Below are 23,855 nucleotides of genomic sequence, written 5' to 3'. Positions count from 1 at the left end.
ATTTGAAGAGCTGAGCTTGACGCAGTGTTTCTGCAAAGTGGCGGGTGAGCAACTTTAGACAATTTCTATTTGCTTACTCAAACCTAATTTAATATATATATATATATATATATATATATATATGTATATGTATATATATATATATATATATATATATATATATATATATATATATATATATATATATATAGAACTGATTCAACATTTGCACCACAAGCTGGCCTCTGAGTGGAGAATATTCATTGAAACAAATACTGATGATCATCTATGATAGTTGAGGTTTACTAAAAACCTGTCGCTCACTGTTTTAGGCATACTGTTGTTGGCACAACATAATTATAGTCTGTGGTTGGCTTGTCTCATCTATACTCCACACCCTAGTTAACAATCGTAAGAAATTTGTTCTTTATCGAATTCCATTAAAGCATTGCCAAGGTGTTAAGCTAACTCGAAGGTTTTGCTGCCTCCACCTGATTTTAGCAGAAGCATTTGAGAATATGACAATACTGAGGTTAAAATAATTTCCATGATGGTTTGTTTTGTTGCAGAAACTACCTCCTCTCCCTCTCTTTCATCTCTTTCCAGATCTGAGTGTGTCTTCTCTCTGTCTGTCCCTCACACGTAGTACTCTTTATCTTTGTTCTTCTTGTTCTTGGTGACTGTTTTGGCAGTGCTGGGCTGTTTTTCCTTTACCAGGGCTCCATTGCTTTGTGTGGCTGAGTTGCTTATATAATTGCGGCTCTGGTCCACCTGGTAGGATCCTTCGTCACGGTTGCGATATTTGTACATAGCGTAGAGTAGGATGAGGATGCAGAGGGCTGCAGCTGCCACAATGCCAACCACCATTCCTGTGGTGCTGCTGGACTGCTGCACTTCGACGGCGCCAGGAAGCCCTCTCTCCGGAGACGTGGGGTCTGGAGTGGGAACATGGGGGAAATTGGGGGGATAAGTTATTCCTTGTACTTTTCGATTGCCTGGGTCGGATGAGGGGTGGGCTGGCGGAAGCAGAACCTGGTCCCGGGTATTCATTTTTCCGGCAGGAATATTGTTGCTGCTACTACTGCTACTGCTGCCGCCACCACCAGTGGCTGGCTTCAGGCGTGGGTTGAGCTGATCAGGGTTAGCTGTTGGGGTGGAGGAAAGGGGTGGGCGATGGGAATTGGGAAAGCGGGAGAAGTGGCGGTCACGGGGGTTCTGGGCACCCCCTTCTACTGCTGGGGGAGGGGGTAGGACAGTCCTGTCAGTGACCAGGGGGGAGTTTTTATAATAATCCTCATCATCTGTCATCTCCCCTGAGCCTAATGCAGACACCTCGATGGGATCTTCGCAATCTTCCTGATCCAGGGGGCAGGGGGGTCGGCCATTGGGCAAGGGGAGAGACTCTTTGGTAGTTTCGAGTAGCGTAAGGAATGGCCGATAGGTGGTAGGAGGCGGGGGCATTACTGGGTAGCGAGTGGCGATAGAAGGGGGATCTAGGGAGTCCACCGTTATTATCGGCAACACTAATTCACCTCCTAGGACAAGAAAGAGACAGTGGAAGAAGAGAGTGTTAGGTAGCAGCAAAGAAAGATACAACCTACAGATCACAGAAGAAAACACATCAATGATACAGAAACACCAGTAATATTAGAGTATTAGAACAGAACTACAGCTTAAAATGAGGTTAGTTACACAAGTTTAGTCTATGCTACTTAAAATGTTAATATGTTAGCTAACTCTAAAATGCAATACAATAAGTAAGAAACTACTCAATTCTATCCTTAGTCTGACCTATACTGCACATGTTCTAGCACAGGATCATAAGCAAGATGATAGAATACACTGAACAACTTAACAACTAATAAACTACACAACCTAGACTACATTCTAGTCTAACCTTTGCTGGCTACGCTACCACTAAGGTGTCTCTGCTGTGAATTGGTTAAATAAGATAGCAAACCACGAGGTTCAGGTCACTTACATCAACAAATTGGCCGCATGATTTTTGCATGAAAAAAAAAATTACAAAAAGAAAGCTGTGTAAGATTGTTCTTGGATAGTGATCAACAACCTCCCCAATCCCGACTTGATATCTTTTCTTTTCAGTATTTATGGGCGTAACCAACATATTCAGGTATTTACTCCCAATCCCGTTGACCCACCACCCCTTTGACTTAATAGTTTATTTCCCTTATCCCTATTTAGCTCATTTTGAATGCTCACCCAAGGGGCAGCTGCAGTAAAATTATGCATCTCATTCTTAATTCCCAGTGCAGTGCACTGAGGACATGAAAAAATCACTCCCCTCCCCAATCATATTTCCACATTCTATGACAATATTCCAAGCCTATTACAATTTCCCCCAAAACTGAAGCAATTTCAGCTGGTTTTAAAATGGTGAAACAATAAGGAAAAGAGCAGAATATTAACATCATGCTATTTAAAGTTTCTCCTTAGTTGTTAATAAAGTCAATGTCAAAAACATTTGAACAAAAACACAGGGAATTAGACTGTTCCAGAATTGAGGTGGTGGGTAGAAAAACAGGGCGTAAACACAAACATCACTTGAAAAATACTAACATGAGCATAAAATCATGACTTGAGGTGAATTAGGGTGACTGACAGGGTGGGTGTTCAATGGGCGATATCATAAAGGGGAGACTTTGGGATAAAGATTCTTGGGTTCAGTCAAGCATCAACAACACCCCCATTTTCAGTTAAACAACCACACAATATCAACACATTTTTAAAACAGGCCTTAAAATAAAACAATGAAAGTAAAAGCTGTGAAGAACAAAGAACCTAGTCATTCTTTAAACTTTGAAACGTCTTGTGCAAGTGTTCATTATGGTTATGGTTAGGTTTCACTTTAAACGTCACATTCTTTTTGGTCTGCATTTGAGGGTTGGGTTCCACCTTGAAAGCTTGAGGACGGCAGAGTGTGTAAGTACCATCTGTATTTGGCTGATTGACTGATCGCAAAAGTTTGACCATGTGATGATAGGAATTCTTGATGATGTCACTACACTGAAAAACGTTATAGAATAGAATCAACTTTATTGGCCATGTAATGTATATTATGCTTTTTTGTAGATTATAACACAACCCTGATCTTTAATAGAAGGGCTTGTGATGATATTTTAGAAGAATTGTTTGTTTAAAGAATGAATTCACGACATCACTCTGCTTTGCTCTTTAGTCCAACCAAAGCCTGAGGATTTCATGGCACTATTTCATGAATCCGCAGGCGGCGGCTGCTCACAAGGAAAGAAGCCCAGCCCTCTGACAGAGAATGAGCCAGATCTAACAGGTTTCAACCATTTGAAAACTCATTTAGCATTCTAAAATACTGCAACCTGTGACCCCCATATGTAGCTCTGAGTGTTCAGTCAATGGAATCCGGTTAAAGGTAACCAATAATGTCTTATCCTATGGAAAGCTGCCAAGAACCACGATGACACAAACGAGACACTCTTTCTCAAAGAAAGAATCCCCATAGTCACTTATATGGTGCTGGGAAACGCATAGATCTTTGTGATGGTCACCCCTCCAACAAAATATGTCAGACCTTCTTTGGTCGACAAATTGAACCAGTTGGACATTGATTGTTCAATCTCATCACTTGTTTTGGAGTTTCCCATGCCTTGCCCAGGAACGTTTTGTCATCTAATGTTCCAATTGTTTGGCTTGTGTGAGCAGAACTGTGCCGTGCTTGAGTAAGGCATGCATTCATACCAGCCAATCTGAACCATTCTTGGATTTATTTTGGTTAGGAACTCCATTGCATTTGGGCCGGTGTAAACACGCAATATTTGCGAAATCTTGAAAAATTCAGGTGCACTCTGAATACAAACACTCTCGGCTCTGACCAAACAATGAACGTGTCAATGATGCAGAGTGCACGGTATTGAGGGTGAGTAGGAGAACCGGCTATGGTGCGAAACCAAACATGAAATTGTTGCTGCTCAATTTTTGAATGTTTTCTGCGTGCTTACGCGCTCGCTTTGACCAATATATGACCTTCTTCTCATTTCTGTTTGTTTGCCCAGACAATTCTCTACTCCAGTAACTGTGACTTCTAGCAAAAAGCCCATGCAACTGCATCAGAGGCTGTTTGGTGCGGATCAAAAAAGTGTGCTGCGAACACAAACTGAACCAAAGGTGATCAAATTATCAGATGTTTTTCACCCATTTGGTTCCCGTCTGCTCAGGACTGCTGTGAAAGCACCCTTGAATAAATGTAGCTCATAATAAGAGCTTCTGATGCCTAAGTTGGGTTATCACCCACTGTTATAGATCATTTATTTAGTTTCCTTCACTAATGGAATAATTTTTTAACAAAAAGTTGAAAAACATTTGTATCTTGCAGACAGGGAGGGGTAGTAATGCTACCCAATGAATGGTCATTATAATAAAAGTGTGTTTTAATGGTAAAACTTCACTGCATTTTTGTCATAGTGTTTTGATTAAAATACAATGTAGTTTTAGTTTAGTTTAGTTCAAAATGTAGTCATTAGGACTATTTCAGTTAAAGTAAATTTTTAGTAAACTAAATGACATTAGGATTTTAGTTGACAATCTGTCATGGATACAGTCGTCTAAAATATACGGCAAATAGAGTTAATGCATTTTTTTAAAGATTAAATTACCATTGATCAACCTGATATGGGATGGTATTAATGAATGCAAATACACACAGACCAAATTTGATGTGATCAGTGCGGAAAACCACATGATCACGTGAGTTCTGATTGGATTTCGTCCCATGTGACCAAATTATGGCCACTGAAAATATATTTGGTATAGTATTTGTTCACTTTTTTTTATTCATAGTCAAATACTGCTGAGTTTGAGTTTTGGTTTGGAGGATTTTATTGATCTTAACTGAATCTGCCTGCCTAATCACTGCTTTATATTGCACTACTATCAGATAATGGTTGAATAATACTATATTATACACATAGAGACATGCCCTGGGTACGTGTGTGTCTGTTTTTAAGGGAGGGGATTTCTCTGACATTGTGCCACTGTCATCTGAGCGTTAAAGCTAAAGCGACTCAGCCACATTGGGCCTGACTGATTGACTGTGACTTCACTGATTTCAGCAGCTGAAGCAGCAGAGCCCTGTTTAGTCTACATGATAACGCCGTGCCAGCGTGAGTCATCCCCCTCTATTTACTTAAAATGAGACCATGGCAGATGGATACTGATGCGTCGACGTCGCTCCTCTGACAAAACATTGTTACATCGCCGATCACGTCTTCCCGCTCACATTCATATGAAATATTTTGTGCAAAAATGCTGTTTGGAGTTGAAGCATTTTGTAATTCAGCTTTGATTAAGGTTGCAGATGGAAAAATCAATTGGTCTTTGCCTGCGTTACGATCCTGCAACAATATGTAATTATGGTGTTACAATCTGTGCAGTCAGACGGCTTTCAGAAACACTTTACAAACCCTGTATTTGCTGCTAATGTTCCGTGGATGAGTGACTTTTTCTTTTTTTAAACAAAAAAACACTGATTCTGTCTGGATTATGAACCATCTACTCTTCACCTCCCTCTCGACTGAGTAACTGAATCCCTCGCAGACAATAGATTTCACTACACTCTGTTCTCACCTTCTTGAGAAACTTGTACTTCCTTTTTATTACCATATAACAGCAGAGTACACCACTTGGTCTCCCTCGAGCATATTTATTCAATAAAAAGGTCCTCTTTAACACAAAAGGACTGCAGTGCTCACTGACTGGTTTGAAAGACATAGAATGGAGTGTAATTAAAAGGAAACAAGACAGTTGCATTCTACTGCTCGAGGGGAGAAAAAAACATGATACAGCTAGTGTGAGTCAGAAGACTCCCTGCTGAGCGACGAGTAACACGAGACCAACACTGAAATAAAAGACCAAAAAAACACGCTAATAACAGATTTTCCCAACAATGCAATTTAACCAGAAATAAGGTGAGAGAGCAGCTAAAGAGACTCATTTGACAAAATTCCAGTGGACGGAATAAGGGATATGTTAATACAGTTAGTGGTAAACATAGCCTGGTAGCCAGATTTATTAATCTGGCAGTGTAGTTGCGGAAGAACAATGTCGACAGTGAGGAAATAATTTGAAGTTTGAAGTGAAGTAAAAATAATGAACATTTTTTTTTTATTTAGTTAATTAAAACATCTGTATTTACATTATTAGGTACTTGTGTACAGTGCTTTTTGTGTATTTTGTTGTCTTTTTATGCAATTATGTCATTTTGTGTTGTATTGGAGTCATTCTTGTAGTCCCATTATGTAGTTTTCTCTCATTTGGTGTTTTTTGCTGTATTTTGGAATACTTTTGTGCATTTTTCTGTCAATTTGTGTGTTTTTGTTGTTATTGTATGCAGCTGTTATTTTGTGTTGTTTTGGAGTCATTCTTGTTGTCCTATTCAGTATTGTTCTCTTATTTTGAACGCTTTGTGTTGTTTTTGGTTGTTGCTGTTTTGAGGTTTATATTTATCTCCTCTCTTTTATATTGTTTCCATGGTAAATGTTGAAATCATTGTGAAAGGTCCAAGCCCTGACCTTCATCCTCATCGTCATCAGCAGAACACAACGGCCAGTGGCGCTGACATTTAGCTCTTCTAAACTTTTAAAAGGATGATGCACTGTTTACATAGCATCAGGAGATGTTAATTTGAGCCTCCACACACTGGTTTGGTAATCCTGGAGCTGTTTACTTGTGGAGGATGACATACCGGGGGAGGTCGATAACACATCAGGCTGACAAATAACTGACACTCAGACCTATCGACGAGGCTGTGAGTCATGGCGACCGAGGGCGGCTCGGCTCTGCTGGTCATTCCTCTCTTACTTTCACTGCTCCACCTCAGCAGAGTATTCACAGGTTGTCTCTATAGCGTGTCGTCTGATGAATTATTGAGGAGCTTCACAGAGGTCTGATCAAGTTGGAGTAAAACCGATATTGTGCCTATTACATCCTGGGGACTGATGAGCAGTGAGAGAAAGGGATCAGAGGTCATGTCAAGGTAGATTAACAGATGAAGAGAGTTGATTACAGAGTAATTCATGTATTTATTTATTATTTATTTCAAATGAACAAATAATAAAATGATGACAATGAATGAACAAATTTGAACAGAAGTCACTATGAAATAAAAAAAAAGTCAATTTCTATATAACACAGATTTGACTCGTTCGACGAGGAAGGAAGCCTTGTCGAGTCCTACCTCCATTCTTTACTATTACCAAATGTGAAATCCAATAAAATCAACAAAATGGACTATACAAATAAATACTCCAATCGAGCTATTAAGAAAAAAACAAAAACTGAACATGCAACATCATCTATGTAATATCTGCTCTAGTTTTTGAACTACGGGTCTGCAACCTGCGGCTCTGGGGCCTAATGTGGCTCTTTGACTTTTATGCAATGGCTCCCTATAGCTTTAAAAAAAAAAAAAAAAAAAAAAAAACTATTGAAATAAAGTTTTTTTTTTTTTTCTTTCACAGAGGCTATTAATGATTAATGACAAATGAAACCAAGATATAACAATTTTTTAACCTAAAATAAATCACCTTGTGCAATGACCCTCCAACTTCACCTCCTGCAACATTTGCAGACCCTCAACTTTCCTGCACCTGTGACTAACCTTAAGTTTTAAATCCCTGGTAAGAAAACAAAACCAACAAAAACACTATTCTGTAAGAAAATAGTGATTTTAATTGTGTGGGAACAGATTAATTTAACCACCAATGTGCCGGTTACATATACATGCTTTATGTGTGGCAAGAAATGAGTAATTAGCATGTTGATCACATGATCATGTGTTATCAAATTCAAGTTACTTTTTGTAGCCTTTCAAATACATTAACTAAAAAAAAAATCTTCTTTATATAACATTGTGTTCATGTAAACTGAGATGTGTAAGAATTTGAAGATGCAAGATATTGTTTTATTTCTTGATGTCACTTTATTTTATTTTATTTTAAACTGTTTTTATGTTGCCATTTACGTGATCAATATAATTCAAGTCAAATTAAATCAAACATTATTCTATACAATTTTAACTGTATAGAATTGAATACACTATATTGTCTTCCTTGAGAAGGTATTTTTTTGGCTCCAGGAGGACTTTATTCCAGGTGAGATGAGGTTAAATGGTTCCTTGTAGAGTAAAGGTTGCAGACCCCTGAACGAGTGCATTCCATACTTTAAAAGAGTAGTCCATACATAAACCTACTGTAAATAGAAGTCATTAAAATTGACGCATGTTTGTATTGTCTTCCACGTTGTTTCTTCTGTTGATATGCAGTTAAACCTCCAGTCCAATAGGGGGCAGTATCACTCTTGAAAAAGCTCTACAGGTGAACATATAAGGATGGGAGCAGTGGCTGTATTCTAAATTGCATACTAACTTATTACACACTATACACTCAATGAGTATATACTGTCGACTATATACTAAAAGTATAATTAGGATGATGACCATTCGGATTTCTTAAGTTGCATTTCGAACCTACAACGACAAAAAGCTGATGTACACTGAGGCTAAATATCTCCACTGATGCGCCATCTTTGAAAGTTCTGAAATCATTTTAAGTGGAAAAAGTGACCAAGTAGAATATTGACATGTGGTCATTTGATCCATTAAACTTGCGGTAAACACATTTCATGCTGACATTTTAGAGATCTTCAGAGACCCGCCATTGTGTTACTGACTAAAGTTCCTGTTGATTTCAAAACAAGAGCCCTATTCACAAAAGCGTAAAAAACCAATGGAAGACAAGAAGAGATGCTTTTGTTTTGAAAAGAAGACCATTTGGTTTTTAGCGTGAAGTCGGTCCCAGGACGATTTCACATTCCGCTCGCAATGCATCATGGGGCGGTTCAGTATGACTAGTGTGAAAAATATCCCTAGATAGTATACATCCGGGTATTTCTCGCGTACTCAGTCTTTCCATACTATCTCATTGTAATGCACTACGTACTAATTTTGGCGACAGACTTAGTGTGAGTTGTACGTTAGTATGCGATTTCCAACACAGCTTGTGTTTGTGTTTAAAGCTACTGGAGATGATCATTTTTTGTCAGATGAAGACGTCGCGCAGGCCTCATAGATTAAGAATCAGGAGATAATTTGCTTGAGAAAAAAAATGTAAAAGGTTAAAATTACCACTGGAAAGTCTCTCTCAGTGACATTGTCGGAAAGGTTTTGCGCATTGCAGCATGTTGGGTCAAAGATAAATGGGATTAAATTTGTTTGTGGGTGTATATAAGAGTTTTTCAGGTTGCTTTGCGCCCCCTGTAGGTTGTCATAGTCCACATCATCCTACAGCCATGTGCAAATTATGGAAGGATGATGATCTTAGTGTTATTCTGCATTGATAGTTTAAGATTATTAAAAGCACGTAAATACCATCTACCACTACTTTATGTGAGGATTTCAGTTCAAGTGTCTGGACCAAAAAAGTGGCCAATTTCCATTTAGCTACGAATTAAGCAATCAGAACACCAGTTATTGATTTGTTTTTCCTGATTTCTGTGTGCGTTATTTTTAAAGCTTTTGGATGTAAACTACTGTCATGTCCTTAAAATTACTTTGCTGGCAAGGCAGAAATCCTGCATACGCACTCTCCGTTTTCCATCCTTGCTGCACCTCAATGCTGAGCACAAAGGGACGTGACGCACATGTCAATGAGAGTCAGTCCTTCACAGTGCAGCTGTAAGCTTTTCCATTTTGCATCGCTTCTGCCTACGGCGGTTGGCCCTTCAACGACTGTGTTAGCTCGGCGTCGAACGCTTCTTCTGGACTGAAACCAAGCTGGGGCTCTTTAATTTGTGCTGTGGTTGTACAGCTGCAGGTGGACACATCTGTAAGGCAGATGTAGCTCTGAATAAAGGGAGGTAGCTTGCATCGATCCCCGTCAATGCACAGTAGTCTCTTTTGAGCCTTGATGGAAAATCCACAACTGTGCGTATGTTTTATTTATTTATTATTCTTTTCTTTCCAATAGCAAGGCACTTCATTTTAAAATGTAAGGCTGTGATCATGCAGCGACTACAGGTCTGTGTTGGTGGAGTGCTGATGGAGAGAGGACATGTTGGGTGGACGGTGTTGATTATTTTTCTGTTCTCATACGTGCTCATCCGACCCCCACTGGCTCACATGTTTGTTGTTTCTCAGTGAGAAAACTTTACACCCACAGATTGAAGGAGACAAGGGTCTGCCTGGAAAGGTGAGCATGTCTGCTTGTGTGTGAGTGTGTGTGTGTGAGTGTGTGTGCAGAGATACATTTCCTCATGGGAGATTAAGCCTGTGCATTGCATCCACTGGAAAACCCTCATTTCTTTTTCTTTCGATAAGACGGGAATTGAGTCTCTATTTCGGTCCCAACCTCCTACAGAGGAAACCACAGGAGAGTACCACACACACCGGTTCGGATCACTTTCTGCTCCACACAAACATCCTGATAGACGCCATAATCTCCTGCCATTTACAGGCCGACACCGCTAATCCCCATTCCTGTGAGCAGGCCTGAGAAAGTCCTCTCCATCCATAGACACTATTTAGATTCTCTTCCCTTTTTTTTCTCTTTGGTTTACTGATTTTTCTACTTCAATCTGCTATCAGACAATATATGTTTAAAGTCTTTACGATATAAAGGTTTGCCTTTTATCTTTTTTTGAGCAAAGTGTTTGTATAGGCTCACAGGTTTTTTTTTTTAAACTTGTGTAATCATGAAACAGACTCCAGATTGTTCAGAACGCTGCTGCCAGACTTTTAACTGGTGCTTCTAGAACATCCCATATTACCCCCATTCTTGCTACTCTGCACTGGCTTCCAGTTAAGTTTCGCATAGAATATAAAAAATTAGTTCTCACGTTTCGAACATTACATGGTCAGGCCCCTAAATATATCTCGGACTTGCTGTGCCCCTACTCATCAGGGCGATGCCTTCGGTCTTCAGGTCAGGGTCTCCTAAATTTAAGAGCAGAGGAGACCTGGCGTTCCAGGCTGTAGCTCCCAGACTCTGGAATAACCTGCACCAGTCTCTCAGGGAGCTCAACTGTGTGGACACTTTTAAAAAACTGCTGAAGACTACACTTTACAGTAAAGCTTTTAGTTAACTGGATTTTAATTTCTATTTGTCCTTTAATGTTGCTGTTCTTATGATGTTTATGCACTCTTGTTTTATTATTCTATTGTGTTGCACTTGTACTTTTACCACAACTCTGTACAGCACTTTGTGATTTTATCTGCAAAAAGCGCTTTTTTAAATAAACTACTTGCTTACTTACTTACTAAATTAGTTTCTAATTACAGATTTTGGTATTTATTGATTTATTTTGAAGATAGCTTTATTTAAAATATATATCATTATTAATTTATTTAATTTCATTTGAAGCATTTCTCCAATACAAACATTTCCTAAAACACCAATTACAGGAAGGGGACAATTTCACACCAGCCTTATTGGCGATAGATAGATAGATAGATAGATAGATAGATAGATAGATAGATAGATAGATAGATAGATAGATAGATTTTAGATAGATAGATAGATAGATAGATAGATAGATTTTAGATAGATAGATAGATAGATAGATAGATAGATAGATAGATAGATAGATAGATAGATAGATAGATAGATAGTTTATTGTCATTCATGCATACACACCATAGGCGCATACAAGAACACATTTTCTACGCACAAGTCTCAACTTAGGCTTTAGAACAATAAAAGCATAAAAACACACAGTATAAAGGTATAAAAACACACATTTAAAACAGTGATAAAGTTAAAGTGCCAATGATGTCTAAAAAGTGATTGCACAGGATTAGTGTTAGTTATTACACTAAAGCAATGGACCATAATAGAAAAGTCATTACTAGCTTGTAGTACCTTAAGGGTGACACAATCTAAATGAGGTTGCTATTGAATGTAATTTGAAGTAATTGGTAATTGTTGTAGTAGTCGAGACCGGTTTTTGCTCTTGAGACCACGTTTTGAAGGTCTTGGTTTTGTCTCGGTCTCAAACTGACCAGACTTGGGATTGTCTTGCACGACCAGTCAAGACCAACACGGATTCTCCAACTTCATTAATGTGATGGAAATGAGTAAGCACTTGCTTCCGTATTAATTCATGTTGTAATTTGACGTCAAACATCTAGCATTAGCTCACTGATTGTTCTGCCTCCTTGGAAATCTTTTCCAGTGCCTTATGTTTCAGACAGCTGCAAAAACTCAGACATCAGTTCATCTCATTTCTAGTCAGCAAAAGCTCTGAACAAGTACTTTAAGCCACATTCAGAGATCATTTTTGTAACTGTTCCATCTTGTCATGGTTTTTAAAATGGATTTTTTATGGTCTTGGTCATGTTTCTGTCTGTGCATTCTGGTCTTGGGCAAGCCTTGGCTACAACACTGGTAATTAATACAATAACAGCATATCTAACAAGGTTATTTTTGCCAGTTTACCAGTTTTTATGCATCTTGTAATGGGTGATGTTATATTTAGTTGAATGCACATCTTTGACCTTTTATGGTAATTAAAGTGAACTTTGCCGAACTTACTATAGCAGCATGATTTTTTTAGTCACACTGCTTTACTGTACCAACATGGTTCTTGGCAGTTTTCGGGGACAGCCTAATGGAGCTGGAAATGAAGGTGGCGGGGAGTAAAACTTGCACCTCCTGTCACGGTGTCAAAACTTTGCCTGACCTGCTGTTCGGACTAACGGCGCGCCGGCCACCGGGCCTGGCAGGCTGCAGCTGTGCGCTGCACAGAACAAGCTGCGTTTCAACGTTGAGGCTGTCGAGCCTTGTTAGAGTCAGAGAAGGAGATCTGCGTTACAGCTGGGAAAATGCCAGGTATTACCACTCGACGGAGCAGCTGATGAGCCACAATGCTGTTGCCGCATTGAAAAATGTCTCTGTGGGGACGCATCTGGCCAATCAGAGCTGCATATGAGGGTCTGGTGTATTTCTGTTTTTTCCTTGAAGTGCAGTTAGGAATACATTTGCATCTGATGTCACTTTGCTGTCGCATTCAAAAACACAACGAAACAGAACTCCCTGAGTTGACTCACCGTTTCCTGGCTCACACTCCTCCAAATCTTCGTCATCGCTGGGACATTCAGCTGACGCTACCAAAAGGTCGTCTGCATTCTGCGAGAACAGAGAGGAGAAAGAGTCAGGACGCATTTTAGTTGTGTCGAGGAGACACACACACACACAAGCATACACAACACAAACCGAAAGAGGATTAAGAGTCTGGGGCGAACACGGTGAAGGTCTTTGCCGCCTACTCTCACAAACAATGCCACAGTCCAACTTTCTGAGAAATTGTAATTTAAACTTCTGGCTCCGACATCATTACTTATTGTTTGTTAGTGGTGGGGAAGAAAAAGCACCTCAAGAGTGTGTCTGACCTCGATCTCACGTCTAAAGTATTTGATAAAGAAGAGGCGAGACGACAGCAGCTGCAGTGCGAGGTGAATAAGTACAACAGGTACCGCAGTGGGGGTCCGCACATGAAAACAAATTACATCTGACAAGGTGGCTCTAATTTAGAACCCAACACGTGTCCCTCCTCCAGTGAGTCTAGACACCAAAACAGTCCTTACCTCCTCTTGTTTTCAGATAAGGTCAGCTGAAAGGAAAAAGGAGGCCTTTTATCAGCTTAATTGATTCCCGCGCCACACTGCTTCACTGTTTTCTCAGTTATTAATCCCAGATTGTGGTGCTATCATTTATTTATCACGATGTGTCAGCTTGAGTGTTTTCACGTCACCTGGTTCTGTCAAATGGTCTGAAACTGGCTGAGCAGGGCTTTTGTTTCCCGGCAACATCTCTATCAAACACTCAGTTCAGTCCGTGCAAGCAGTAAACCTGATGCTGATAATCATCCTTTGTGTAATAAACCACGCTTAATGTCTGCTATTAACATGAATGGCAGCTCCATTAGTCCATCAAAACACTGAGCAAAGGGGAAAATGTATCCGTTAAAGAGGAACTAAACCCAGAGGTTTTTGCTGACGCGTCGGTGCTGTGAATTCGGAAAAAAAAAATGCCTCAATTATGGGCGGGGCTTCTGGAGCACTTAAAATATGCCCAGTCTGTACTAGAAAATCACCAAACAACAATCTAAGCTACGCTAATTACCTACTCAATACTCACTATAGCTCTCTGTTCACAATTATCACAAAATAGCTTAACTCAATTAATATAGTCAGGTTTTAACCCATAGAGGGCAGTCACTCTTACATTTTAAAACAAAATACGCCAAATTGAAATACTGTGACTAAAATGTCAAGAGTTCAACCAGAATCAATCAACAGTCCTACCGTAATAGTACTGTAGTAAGTTTTGAGGTTAAGTTACTATTTAACTTTATGTTGTTAAAAAATGACCCATAAATCAAGTAAACAAACGCAAGAGAACACATTACTCCACTAACATGTTCCCAAAGATTTTTTTGGGGTAAATCTTGGGTTTAAACCAAGAAATAAAAAGTTACATAAAACCATGACAGAGGAATGTATAGAAGTAATCTCTCAAACTGGGTTAGTTGGTGTTATTTTGTCTTTCTGTTTAGTTGGGGAGTCAGATCACACATGGTAGTTCAATGGTCATGAGTTCAAAGCCCAGTGGTTTTTTTTGGTTTAGTTAAGGTTTTGCTTTGTTCCAGATTCATTTTCTTGACACTCTCTTCTTCCGTCTTTGTTTGACATTTGCCTGATTTGGCTCCTTTCTGTCTTAACTCAGGTGCGGCTCATCTCATGATTTCCTTTTCTCACTATTTAAGGAGTGTTGGTATACAGTAGTCGAGTTTTGAGTCTTTGGTTTATTCTTCTGTGAATACTTTTGTTCGAGGGACAGTTTTTATAGTTGTTCTGATTTATACCTTGTTGGTTTTCTGGATCTTTTGTTTTCTTCATTACTCCTGCCTGCACTCCCACCAACCCCTGACAAGTGCTGCCCTCTATTGTGAAAGCTCCACCCCTGGGGCCTCTGCCCACACTTTGTGAACCAGAGTTGTAATGTTCAATCAGCTACACTTGTGTTGAAAGCCTGTGAACAACACCATTGCCATTTATTCAAGTGTGACTCTGCTTAATGTATCTTTTTGGCTCACAATAGTACACTAGAGGCTCTTGCTAAAGGGAGCTGGTTTTTTTTTTCTTTTTTGCAACTCAGTGTGTCACTGACTAAAGGCCAAATTGCTGTTTCTGCCTTTTACTAAATCTGTACTCACTATTACTCTCCTCCAAAGTAGACAACAATAGTGTCCTGACAGCTCAAAAAAAAAATGAGAATGCACCTCAGCTCAGGACTGTCTCCCTGCCTTCGTCGTAAAAAAACCCCCAAATTTTATTGACTCTGGACTTCCTGTCAGAGGAAATGTTTGCTAGGGTGGTGGCTTTCCTCTATGTCTCAAATGCATGCTTATGTGGACAAAACTAGAGTTGATTTGGGCATTTTAGTAGAAGTTAATGAAGTTCTCAGAAGTCCAAAGTGGCTTTGGTTGCAGTGATGCTTAATTTGTTCACTCACTGTGAATATTGCGTTTGGCTTGAGGAACAACAAAAAGACTGCAAACAATATGGAGTATTGGAATGAAAACATGGCTGAAGGATACTGATCCAAAGGAAAAGACCGCAGAGAAGCAGAGCGTGAAGCAAAGGATATGAAAATGAAGAGCTTTCTGATCACAAGCTGAGTTTACAAAGAAATGTCATGAATGTCATTTGCTGTCATTGTTTTGTCATTTATTACATTTAGGTTTTATGATGACATTGTACCTAAACTTTATCAGTATATTGGAGGAATATTCCTGTCCACACAGCACTGTTTCTAAGAATGTATGCTTCCACGCTGACATGTCATAAATAACTAAATTGCTGTCATAAATATTCCAAGCCTGCACAAAAAGAAGAAGGAAAACAAGATGTGTGAGGACTGGGAGTCCCACAGAGAGGGAAAAAATGAGTACTTAATGTGGACGGATGATCCAGCATTTGCTTTAATCAAGGACGACGTTGCTACTTTATGCCAAAAAAAAAATTAAGTTCGTAAACAAAGTTGCTATTTTCTTGTCCAGCTTGAGTAATAAAAAAACTACTATATCAATTTTTTTTAGCAGTTTTTATTATACTTTTCAACTAATATATGATAGAAGCACAAGACTTGTTTCACAAAGCCATGGTATGGGACGGACGGCAATGTAGTGTTTGCCAGATTTGAAGCTTCTTCACTGAACATATTAGTTTCAGTGTCTGAAATGATATCTGTGCAAAATAAATGGCAAAATATTAAGAATTGGGATGACACATGAGTTCAGGGAACACCAACTAACCATGAATTAGTTGTTTATTAGCATTGGTAACGTATTGGCTCTTAACTAGTCATCATGAAGCACTTATTAGTGCCTTATTAAGTACGTATTAATGCCTTATTCTTATTAAAACCTTATTATACACTTAAAGGCAGTCTCACAGTCCAAACAGGGTTAGGGTTAGGATTAGGGTTAACGTTAACTCTAACCCTAGCATTTTGAGATTGCAATTCTTATACAAAAACATCCTAACTTACTACTAATGAGTATTAATTCTGAGGTTATTGAGGGAAAACTCTTAATTAATGGCTTACTGGTTGTATAATAAGGACATGCAGAACAAGACATTAATAAGTACTTAATAATGACTAATTAAGAGTCAATATGTTATTAATTTAATGCTAATAAGTAACTAATTAATGGTTAATAGGTGTTCCCTAATATAAAGTGTTACCAGAATATGTATTAAACTTTTGTATTAAACAACTTCCCTAATAAACAGGAGTCTATCATCCAGCATCTAAGTTTGTTAACTTAATCCTAGAACACTGTCGCAAGGTAATTTTCACCAATGAAAACGTATTTAAAGAGTAATTAAACCCCAAAACCAATTGTGATTGTTTCTGGTCCAACTCTTGAAATTTGAATCAAAGTATTTCAATTTGGCTCACCTTACCTTACCTTGCCATCAACATGCAGTACTTTTTATTGGGTATGTTAATTGGGTACTACTCCAATTCTTATATATTGTCATATTTTGTTACCTCTAATACTGTATATTCGCAGACGTTCATTTATCTGATGTGCTTTGATGACAAGTCCTTTTTAATCGATGTATCATATCGGGTAAGAATCACCCAGCCGTAGTTACGGTGTTACTAATTTTAGTGCTGGTGTTCTAGGGTCAAAACTGTGATTTAGTGCAACATCTGTGACACACTCGAAAACCTCACATCCGACGCCACACACAATAGCAACGCTGGCTCTAATTTATAGCCTGGTAGTTTGTCACTGGCTCTGTCTAACCCAGAGTGCTGATAGATGCTGAAGAATAAATGAGGAAGGTAACTTCGGTTTGACCCGATCTAAACTTCTTTTCATCAATCTTCCAGTGAAAAGCCACAAAAATGCAACTTTGAACCGTCCTCGCCTCCATGGGTGACAAATCAAAAAAAGCAGCCAGACGTTGGATGTTCACCCACAAGCGAGGATAGGAAATACCGGATTTGGGTCAGAACTAGAAAAGTCATGACTTTGCAAGCAACTGCATATAAAAAAAAGATAGTGTGACAAAAAAAAACAAAACAAAAAAAAAAAAATCAACCTCTAAACCCACAAACATGAAAAGGTGGATCTTTCATTTTGAAGCAGAACAAGTTGCTGAGGAGCGAGGCTGAGGCTGTGGAGCGAAAAGTGCAGCAGATTTATTCGAGCGCCGATAACTTTGCCTAGTGTTGTTTTTTTCTTTGGATAATTTTTCATTCTATTCAGATTACTCTGGCAGTAAATCATCCTGCCTATTCATCCAAGCATACACCTGTGACTAATAGAAGAGATGCAGCATAAAGATCGATGGTTGTTATAAAACTGTGTTTAGGTGGGAGCTGCAACTACAAATTAAACTTCTATTTTCTCCTTCAACGACATTTCCCCAAAGTCCCACTGTGTTTCTTAGAAAGGGTTCAAAACATCTAAATGCTTGAACAGTCTTAGTGAGAGAGGATAATACACTGTTCAAATAACCATTATTGAATTCTCAATTTTCAGGCTGTTTTTAAGGTTGTCTCACTAAAGAGATTAGTTTAAATTTGGTCTTCAGAGTAACTCAAGGGTAAAACATTTAAATTTTAGGAATCACTGGTGCCGTCATGTTTGTCTATTCCATCCTGATGAGAAATATCGAACAGTGTCGACACTAAGGAGACGTAAAATCTTAATTCAAGCTTTTGCTGAGATTCCACAATCTAGATCAGTGGTTCTCAACCATTTCAGTATGCACCCCCTAAAATAATGGTTCCAGAGACCAGGGACCACCGCAGTACCTGACAGTGGTTGAAGACATGCATGTACATTGAAGAACAGTCATGTGGAGACAGAGCCATCTATGAGGGGGAATAAAGGGGAGAGCGTTTTGGGGCCCATCCAGAAAGTCAGCAAAATGATGGTCCATTGTTCTATGAATCTGTGATAACCACATTTATTTAATTGTCTGAATAATATTCACTGTTATCCAGGAAGCTTATTATTATTTGCGTTATAGTATATAGTCAGCTTAAATTGGTAAATCCTTGTTTTAATCAGAAATGAAAAGGGTTGAAACTGACCAAAAATGGAGGAAAAGGTGGTGAAATGGGTTTTTTAAAAACCACAGAAATTGGTTAAAAGTTAGAAATTACAGTGGCCAAAACCAGACAGAAAAAGTGCCAATATTAAACTAGTAAATAATGGGCATGCCAAATTGTGAATGTGGTTAAATTGGCAAAAATAAGCATGAATTATGGGGAAAAGAGGTTAAAAGTGACAATAATGGGTCAACATGTGTGACATTAGGTGGGAAAAGTGGTGGAAAGGGTTTATAAGTGCCAAAAATTTCTTGAAATTGAAAAAAATGTGCAGAAAAAACAAAAACAATTTGGTGGAGAAATGGCAGAAATGAGAGTAATGTAGCAAAAATGCATTAAAAGGAGCAAAAACATAGCAAGATATGGCAAGCTTGGTGTAGTTTCAAATAAATGGTAAAAATAAGCAAAAATGGGCTCAAATTGCCCAAAGTTTCTTGAAGGCATCTGACAACCCCCTTTCAGTGTCTCGCAACCCCAAATGGGGTCCTGACCCCAAGGTTAAGAACCCCTGATCTCGACAGAAGATACTGGATAATTGTCTTACACTCCCAATGCTAATCAAATCTCTAAACATTAATTAACTTGCTGTTCATGAAAGTATTTCATAGGCTTTTATTAAAGAACAAGCGCAAGCCTCTGCCAAGTGCCAAAAATCCACTTTTCCACCTTTTCATTTCCTATATTAAATCAATTAAATCAATCTCCTAAATCTGGGTATATGTTTGAAAATAAAATCTGAAATTGTATAAAGCTCCAGAAAGTTATTGGAGGGTCGCTTGGACTTTCAAAACAAGAGCATGTAGAGACACCCGTCCCTGAAAACTTTGCAGGGATACAATAATCTCTACAAATCTTCAACAAAACTAATCTCATAACTTGTTCAAGTCCACAAAATGATCTAAACCAGAGATGAGCATTTTTTTTAAAAAAAAGTGTGATTGTCCTATGTCTTTTCACATTTTGTGTGTTATTGAGTAAATATGTGCGTTATTATGTTCATGTTTCTGGTCATTTTGTGTGTTCTTGAAACCATTTTGTGTAATTTAGTTGTCTCTGTACATAAATATATGTTTTTTTGTCATTCTGTCTTTTTTTGTAGTTTTTTGTCTGTTACGAGCCATTTTGTGTATTTGGAGTCATTCATGTTGTCATTTTGTTTATTTTTCTGGTATTTTTGTGTATATTTGTAGTCTTCTTGTCTTTTCTTTTGAGTCACTTTGTACATATTTTCAGTTTTGTTTGTTAAACTGTACTTTACCGACAAATAAATATGCTCCAAATCAAATGTATTATTTATTTTTTAATGAGTAACTACATTTCTTGGGCTTATCAATTGATAGATATTCCCATTTCCCCACCGAATGTTCTAGTACAAGCTGAAAATATGTAGCAGCAGCTAAGCCTGGAAAATAATGAGAACAGCAGGCTAATAAAGGTGCTGGAAGTGTTGTCGATGTTTGCCTTTGTTGTGTTTTAATGCTGATAATTCATCATAATAACTGGAAGTACACAGATATGAGTATAAGTGTACACCCATGGATTGGATACAAATGCTATGAATATGAAAAAGACATGGCTCTGTTTTTCATAAATAAACTCATAAAATGTGATGAATGATGTCCTAATCTGTATCCACGGTTACAAGCATATGTAACACGGTTTGAGGCCTAATCTCTGAGTGTTTTTTTTATTTATTTATTTTATTTTTTTCGCTCAACTGCAGCTTGGTTTATAAAGCAGGTTGACTGGTACAGCTTTTTATGCTACTGTGAGATAAATAAATGCCTCTGACTGTGACACTGTTTATACCGCCTTAATTGGAAAATGTTTTTTTTTTCTTCACATTCATAAGTAGTTAGAAATAAGTTTTTATATATTTATGTTTCTGAGCAAAGAGCTGCTTATTTCTGTGGATGTGATGTAAACATTAACTCCCCCGCAATAATACCTGTACTCCAAATGAGTCAGTTACAGAAACCAATGATGAGGATGAAAAGTGAAATGTCATTAAAGCTGCCGGTAATTATCCCTATAACGTCTTTTGACATATAGTAGATCAGGGGTTCTCAACTGGTCTCACCCTGGGACCCACATTTTGCCACAGTTATTAACTTGCGACCCACTTAGGTAGAGCTGGGTGTCATCCACGTAACAGGGAAAATGAATGCTAAATTTAGGGAAGATATTGCCAAGGGGGAGGAGGTAAATAATGAAGAGAAGGGGCCCCAGGACTGAGCCCTGGGGCACACCTGTAGTGACGGGGGAGGGTTTTGATTTAAAGGATTTGAGATTTGTTTATTTTTGTTTTCAAAGTGAACGAACACGTGTTTTATATGTTTATTAGATTATGTTAGGGTTAGGATTATAATCTCAGCGCGGAGGTAAACTCAGACTGTGACACCGGGCTCGGGCTTCATTTTTCACTTTTTTTTAAAAATCTCTATTACATCAATATTAACACAAAAATACTTCTATATCGTTGTGGTATCATTTCTAAAGTGATTTCTGCTAGTAGTGGGACGGGATTTCGCCGGCGTTGTGTTGCGTTTAGTTGTTCAGCGCTCACATTCACTGAATATTATTTGTTGATTTTGCTCATTCCTCACTTGTTGCTGGAGCGCAGGGAACCAGGTCAGGTCAGTCAGGTCTGCGCTCCACGCACGGGCTGCCCGGTCTGGTCTGCAGTGCTGTAATGGACTGGGTTCTATGTTCTGGTTATGTTCCACTTGTGTGTATTCAGTAGTTAACTGATGCTGAGATCTCCGATGGCCATGAAGGCATCGCGGTTACGTGCGGCGTTATCTGCCAATGTGCGTCTTTGTTTACATGTGAAAAGAGTGAATAGTTTTGTTCCCACGGTAGTGTGAGTGCATGACGCTTCTTTGTGTGTTTGATTGTTTATCTTTGGCGTGTTACTACGACCTCCATTAAAGCCTGTTAAACTGTGATAATGGCTCGACAATATATTTTGGGCAGAGCTGCGGTGCGTGTGCGCACCCCACGGGCCTACAATTGAAGTTAATTGGTCGGGCTCGGGTCGGGCTTCATGACGGCGGGCCCAGATCGGTTTGGGCTGGATTTCTTGGGCCCGATCTAACCTCTATACTAGATCAATATATCAAAGATATTTCTTCCGAAAAAGGGGAGGATTTAATTGAAAACAAATGATGAAGGCTGAAATAACCGCTCGCAAGATTGTTTTGATCTCCATCACAAACATTGGGTTTGTTGACAAATAATCATGTGACTTGAACTTTGGAAAGGTTTCATGATAGATTTGGTAAGAAAGAGAGTAGGGATAGTTTAAAAGAGCATCATCCTGTTTCTTGTTTTAGCCACAACTTATATGAAATGCCTCAAGTCACTACACTAAATTTAAGAGACCATACTTTCTAGTGTTTCTTTGCCAGACAAAGAAGATGGTGATTAGCTTGACACCATTTTTGTTCTGGTTTGTTTATGGTTTTACCTGTAACATGAAGTCACTCCGCAAGACATGTTTTGGGAGGAAGCCACAAAATCAACATCCACCATTGTTTTGGCACAACTTTAAATCTGTGAAACCACCAGAAATGTGTTGGGACGTGACTTCGGCAGTTTCGGTCACACTGGCATCAATAGTAGAATGGTCCAGTTTTAAAGAGTAACTGAGCAGTAGTGTTATTGATAGATTATTGTCCAACCCTTGACATTTGATTCAAAATATTTTTAATTTGACACATTTTGTAAAAGTGACTGCCCTCTATGGGTTGAATCCCGGCTATTACAATTGAATTTTGCTATTGGCTGAGAATGGTGGTCACGGGCCACCACTGTTGGCCACACCCCTCTTATAAAACTAACACCTGTGGACTGTTGGATTGAGAGTAGTGTGTATAATAAGGTATGGTAACTATTGAGTAGCTAGTTAGCATAGCATTAAAAAATTCTTTGGAGATTTAATAGTATAGACTGGGCGTGTCTTAACTGCTCTAGTTGCCCCGCCCATGCATCTAGCCAAAACCTTGGGTGATAACAATGATTTAATTAGAGATGTAGACACTTCCAACAATTATAGTAAATGCTTGTTTTTGGCCCCTTATATCTGGCTTGCTGCTGCACCACTGGCTTTTATACCAGAGCAGTATTTGTTTTTCATTCAAACCAATGACAATGTTACACCTTTTTGCTTAGTTTATTAACAGCTGCAACAAATTCCTGTTTTTTTTTTATCTCAATTAATGTATTTCTTTTTTTCTCTGTACCGCCTTTCAAAATATATCCCTTCACATGGGGACCATCTGGATGAATTAGCGTTAGACAACAATATACGCCGATGATGTTTTTATATTTCCCTGCACCTGCTCGATCATTAAAATACTCATTAGTAATATGTTTTCTTTCTCAGGCACATATCCTTAATGCGGTTTAGATGTTATTACCACTATACAGAATATTCAGTGAAGTCCTTGATGATGGTAAAGGAAAAATAACTGTAATAATGCGTGTGCACTGTCTGAAAAGAGGTTTTGTAGCAATACAATGATTCCAAAGGTGGAGGAAAAAATATAAATGTCATTCAGCAAACGCATGGTGTATCACAGCTGGTAACAGAAAGACAACATTGGAAGTCTTTTGCCAACCTAAAAAAGGTTCCAGATAATTCATCAAAACGGGCTGTCTGCGATTTCAAAACTCACGTCGCAAGCCGCAGCTATAAAAGCAGGTTATACGGCCAGCGCCGACGGGTCTGCAGAGTAGAGATACGCCATTGAAGTGAGAGGAGGGCTGTGTGTGCCATCTCACATTTAGGTTCCACTCATCTTATGTTGGGAGAGTTGACACAAAAATCACACATGCCTTTTCTGAGAAAAACATGCCAACTGGGCACACTCGAGACGGTGATTGGTGTGAAGGAGCTGAACTGGAGTGCAGCTTCCAACACTTTGTTCTGATTATGTGGCCGCTTCAACCTGCACTCGAGGCAAGTGCCTCCATAAACATGACACAGCACCACCACCTTATCGGTGAGGTGGTTTTCAAATTGAAGATAATGCCAGGCTTTCTTAACCTGGAGTCTAGGGAACCATAGGTGTCTGTGAGCCGTAATTTCCCAAATGTAGAAGTTATAGTAAAAAAATCCAGCATGTAAAAAAATGTAAGTGTACCTTCAAAAACTGTTCAGTTTTCCTGTATTTAATTGAAAACAAGAGC

The 23,855-nt window shown here is 38.8% G+C and overlaps 1 protein-coding gene across 4 annotated transcripts in view; it reads right to left on the bottom strand.

The window, feature by feature from the left end:
• Positions 1-211: 211 nt before the first annotated feature.
• Positions 212-23,855, bottom strand: part of LOC114480087 (neurexin-1-like) — a 577,574-nt gene continuing 553,930 nt past the window's right edge. For 2 of the 4 annotated variants that reach the window (XM_028473906.1, XM_028473907.1), the window contains exons 16-17: positions 13,073-13,151; positions 212-1,514 (exon numbers count right to left, since the gene is read on the bottom strand). In XM_028473906.1, coding sequence (XP_028329707.1) covers positions 616-1,514; positions 13,073-13,151 — 978 coding nt within the window. In that variant the 3' untranslated portion in view covers positions 212-615. The remainder of the gene's footprint in view (positions 1,515-13,072; positions 13,152-23,855) is intronic. The other 2 variants (XM_028473908.1, XM_028473909.1) reach the window with 2 other exon arrangements.

Source organism: Gouania willdenowi, chromosome 18 (genome assembly GCF_900634775.1).
Source record: "Gouania willdenowi chromosome 18, fGouWil2.1, whole genome shotgun sequence".
Classification (NCBI taxonomy): domain Eukaryota; kingdom Metazoa; phylum Chordata; class Actinopteri; order Blenniiformes; family Gobiesocidae; genus Gouania; species Gouania willdenowi.
Note: the sequence above shows the minus strand (reverse complement) of the source record. Positions and strands in the feature narration are given on the sequence as shown.